The 4,341-nt window shown below is 45.0% G+C and overlaps 1 protein-coding gene and 1 long non-coding RNA gene across 2 annotated transcripts; both read right to left on the reverse strand.

The window, feature by feature from the left end:
• Positions 1 to 329: 329 nt before the first annotated feature.
• On the reverse strand, positions 330 to 1,700 carry LOC146960963 (nuclear factor 7, brain-like). The gene has a single exon (XM_085771899.1). It carries the CDS (start codon positions 1,698 to 1,700, stop codon positions 330 to 332), a length of 1,371 nt encoding a protein of 456 aa, XP_085628025.1.
• Positions 1,701 to 2,984: 1,284 nt separating this feature from the next.
• LOC146960964 (uncharacterized) lies at positions 2,985 to 4,257 on the reverse strand. Its single transcript, XR_015035327.1, has 2 exons — positions 4,008 to 4,257; positions 2,985 to 3,908 (listed from the first exon to the last, which is right to left on the reverse strand). It is a non-coding gene; the product is annotated as an uncharacterized LOC146960964 (long non-coding RNA).
• Between the last annotated feature and the right edge of the window lie 84 nt (positions 4,258 to 4,341).

Here is a 4,341-nt window from a genome sequence, read left to right on the forward strand (position 1 = left end):
TTAGCATAATTCCTTGCATTGGTTTTCTATGGTTCTTCTATGTATTTCCCATGTGCCTGCCTGGGGATAACAGACGGCATATTTACACATGTACAATGTTCATTAATATGCACTGTCCCTAATCTAAATAAAATAAAACAATAAATACAGACCTGAACAGAATCAGAGAAAAGTAAAAGTGAGACGCTGCTCATGTTGTTAAATTCATCTTTAAGGAATCTGATCGATCCAACAGATGGTGCATCAGTTACCACACGTTCACTGACTCCACAGTGCAGATCCAGACATCGCTGCAGGATTTTAATCCACTTTGCTTCGCTTTATCTCTGTCACAGGGGTGAGATCTTCACCGAGAGGGGATCTCCAGTCAAAATGTATGGGAACAGTTTCTCAGTGAAAGTGTGTGTGAAGGTGTGTATGTGTGTGTCAGTGTCTGGATCAGAGAAGGACAGTTTTCCTCCGCTCCAGTCCAGATTGACTCTGATCTTCTGCAGCTTCTTCTGCACTGGGAGATCAGTGGATGGAGCTGGTGGTGACCGTGCTGAATAGTCTCCTTTATAAAACCCTATCCTCCATAATCTGGACTGGATGTTTCTCTTCCTGTGGACAGACTCTGCTGACACACCCAGCAACCAGCTTGTATTGTCTCCGACATGGACATCCCAGCTGTGAGTTCCTGAGGAAAAGCCCTCGGAGCCCAGGACAGAGTATGCGTATTTACCAAACCTCTCTGGGTTGTCAGGAAGCTGCCGATATGTGTCTCCTAGTTTAACACTGGTCAGATCTTCAGACAGGATGAGTCCTGGATGAGCAGTGTTTGGGTCCAGAACCACAGGACTGTAGGAGACCATGTCCTTCATCTTGGTCCAGATGTTGAAGGTCAGGTTGCCCAGGTGTTTGGCCTGGTCTATCAGAGCTCCTGAGTCCAGCTGTGGATCCTCCAGCAGGGGGCGCTGCTGGACTCTTTCCACTGCAGCCTTGTAGTTGAGCAGGAATGAGACGTCTTCAGCTCTCAGCTCGTCCTCTGTGGCTCTGACTGTGTGTGAAAGAGCTGCTATCTCTCTGCTCAGAGCCTCCATCTTCTCCTTCATCCTCTGACTCTTCTGCTCCTCTTCCTCCCTCAGTGCAGCCATCCTGGCCTCCTCTTCCTCTTGTAGAAACTGGTGAAGCTTCTTAAACTGCTCTTTAATCTGCCTCTCTGTGTGTCGGGCCTGGACCTTAATGTGTTCTGCTGTTTGATCAAACTTCACTTGAACTTCTTCAAAACCCTTTAACTTCTCCTTTAAGGGCTCCAGACTTTCCTCAAGTTCCTTCCTGAGTTCTGAAGCAGCTTCCTCAATGGGTCTGAATCTGTGGTTGGTGTGTTTTTTTGAATCTCTGCAGATGACACACACCGGCTGCTGATGGTCCAGACAGAAGAGTCTGAGTTTCTCAGAATGCAGACTGCAGAGAGCCTCTGAAGATCTCTGCTCTCTCTGCTGTAAGAAGCTCTCACACAGGTTCTTCAATGCCAGGTTAAGACGTAGATCTGCTGTTGGATGTCTTTTCTTACAAATTGGACACAGTTGATCTTGTTTCTCTCTCCACCATCTCTCCACACAGTCTTTACAGAAGCTGTGGCTGCAGGGCAGGATGACAGGGTCTCTGAAGACCTCCGTACAGACCGGGCAGCAGAGATCGGGCTCTAACCTTGAAGCCATTTCGTTTCTGAGTGAAAGTGAAAGTGAAAACACAGCAGACACAAAGTCAAGTCAGTGACAGTCAGCCCCTCCCTCCTCTTCTGCTGAAGATTCCTCCCTGTCTAGTGGGGTGTGAATCTCACCTTCAGGAGAATCTGCAGTTTTAATCAGAAGTGTTGAAACTGGACTCACTCAGAAGAAACTGTGAACTGTCTGTTTATTTTTTAGTGAACAACTTTCTTCCTGGTTTGTCCCGGGGCAGTCAGCTGCGGGGCGGAGCGAGACGGAACCTTTGAGTCGCGCGGCTTGTTTGACGTCGGCGGTTTTCACCGGAACTCCCAACAGGAAACAGATGGAGCTGCAGGCAGCTCCTCTGGCAAATGTTGGGACACTTTAATAAGTGCAGATACATTTGTTTTCATTTTATGTTTTATAAAACCCTACAGTCCAATAATTACTGAACAATATTTAATTACGTCAAAATTCATTGGTAACTTCTCTCATTGGCCTCTGCTCCTCTTCCTCCCTCAGTGCAGCCATCCAGGCCTCCTCTTCCTCTTCTAGAAACTAGTGAAGCTTCTGGGAATGGGATGCTCCTCTAACCTGGAAGCCTGTTGATTATTTACTACATTTACCGGGCAATGCTTCCTGTTAAAAATGCAACAGAAATAAAGTGATCGATTGATCTGAAAGGAAAATGTGACATTAAAGGGATAGTTCACCCAAAATTCAAATTTCTTCTCTGAGTTACGGGGGTCCGCGCAGCAGTATTTGTCCATATAATGGTTGTCAATGGATACCAACTTTCTTCGTCCAAAAAGACACACCAAATAACTTCCAAATACCTCCATAGTGCTCGTCTGTAATGTCCCTCTTGTATTGAAGCCCCAACATGAGAAATTGTTCCGAAAAAAATTAAATAAGTCTATATTTTAAGCTTGTTTGTAGCGGAAGCTCCCAGTGTCTCGGTTCACTGCTCTTCCTGTGTCGGAACAATTTCTCATGTTGGGGCTTCAATACAAGAGGGACATTACAGACGAGCACTATGGAGGTATTTGGATGTTTTTTGGTGTGTCTTTTTGGACGAAGAAAGTTGGTATCCATTCACAACCATTATATGGACAAATAGCCTACTGCTGCGCGGAGCCCCCCGTAACTCAGAGAAGCCACGGAGGACTCTGAAAATTCTCTCAGCTCTTAGTTGACATGAGGGTGAGTAGATAATGAGTGAAATTTGAATTTTGGGTGAACTATCCCTTTAACCTGAACAGAATCAGAGTGAAGTAAAAAGTGAGACACTGCTGGTGTTGTTAAATTCATCTTTAATGAGTCTGATTGATCCAACAGATGGTGCATCAGTTACCACACGTTCACTGACTCCACAGTGCAGATCCACATCGTTCTGAATCGGAGCCTCAGATCCACAGTCAGAGAGAGTCATATGAAAAACATTTAGTGGAATAAAACACGTCGTCGCACTGTGACTTAACCAACAGGAAACAGTCATGAAGAGTGGTAACGAGAGGAAGAAATCAGCAGCCGGGTTTTTGCATCTCATGCCTCTACGACAAGATGATTCAAAAGTCAAAATAAAACCATATGTGCATTAGAAAATTTAAGCCACACGCCAAGACACGTCCTCAAAAAAAAAAAGTCCGATATAAGAAACAAACACTGCTGCTGTTCCCTGTGGTGAAGCTACGAGCTGCTGACGTCTGCGCTCACAGTGTTGAGTTTGTGTTACAACAGAAATGACAAAAAAACAAAAAAAACAATCAAATGCTTCATGCAAGGAACTGACAACACACAACATAAATATTTGCACATTCATACAGTACATCCACGACAGAAACGTCAGTGTGTCTTTAAATGTTGCTAAAGCACGAGTTTGTGTTTCGTCTGAGTTCAGCACAACAGAAATAACTTAGGAATACGGAGAAAGAAAAAGACAGTATGAATATGAGTGGATTAAATTTGTCTTCTGCATCAGCCGTGATGAGTTCACTGACACTGGTTTCAACTGCACAAACAATACATTCGGTGCCACTGAGATGTCTCTGATCTCTCTGAAGCGTTTCTCCACGTCGACACTTTTTAAATCTGAGACGAGCTCGACCGCCGCTCCCCTCAGATCTTCTGGGTGAAGTTCTCGGGGAAAACACCTTTGGCTGAAAAATCTTTCTTCTGCATCCACTGAGACTCCTTCAGGCCCATGAGCCAGCCGTCGTCCTGCAGACACAGCAGCACAGAGAAAGACGGGTTTCACCTGAACGCACCGCCGAAGCCCACAGACAGACACACAACAGACACGTTTGATTTTTCTCTGACCTGTTCGTCTGGGTTGTCGAAGGCCACGACCAGCACCGTGTCCCCGATCTCCAGCTCCAGCTCGTCGCCGTCGGTGGCGGCGTACTCGTGTACCGCTTTGACCTGACGAAACAAAGTGTTATAAATAAAGTTTGTGTTTGAACTGGGCTCTGATGACGAGACTGTGCATGTGATTTGAAAATGTACTGTTTGGCTTCACTGTCTTTACATTTACCAAAGTTAGACAATACTGCATCATTAAGCTTATTATCCTTTTATCCCAATGGCACATTAATGTGTGTAGATACACAAATCAAAATCTTTTTTTTCTTACATTTAAGAACAAAGTCAAGCA

Source organism: Trachurus japonicus, unplaced genomic scaffold, assembly GCF_045865225.1.
Source record: "Trachurus japonicus isolate A0001 unplaced genomic scaffold, Traja_1.0 AP029788.1".
NCBI classification, from domain to species: domain Eukaryota; kingdom Metazoa; phylum Chordata; class Actinopteri; order Carangiformes; family Carangidae; genus Trachurus; species Trachurus japonicus.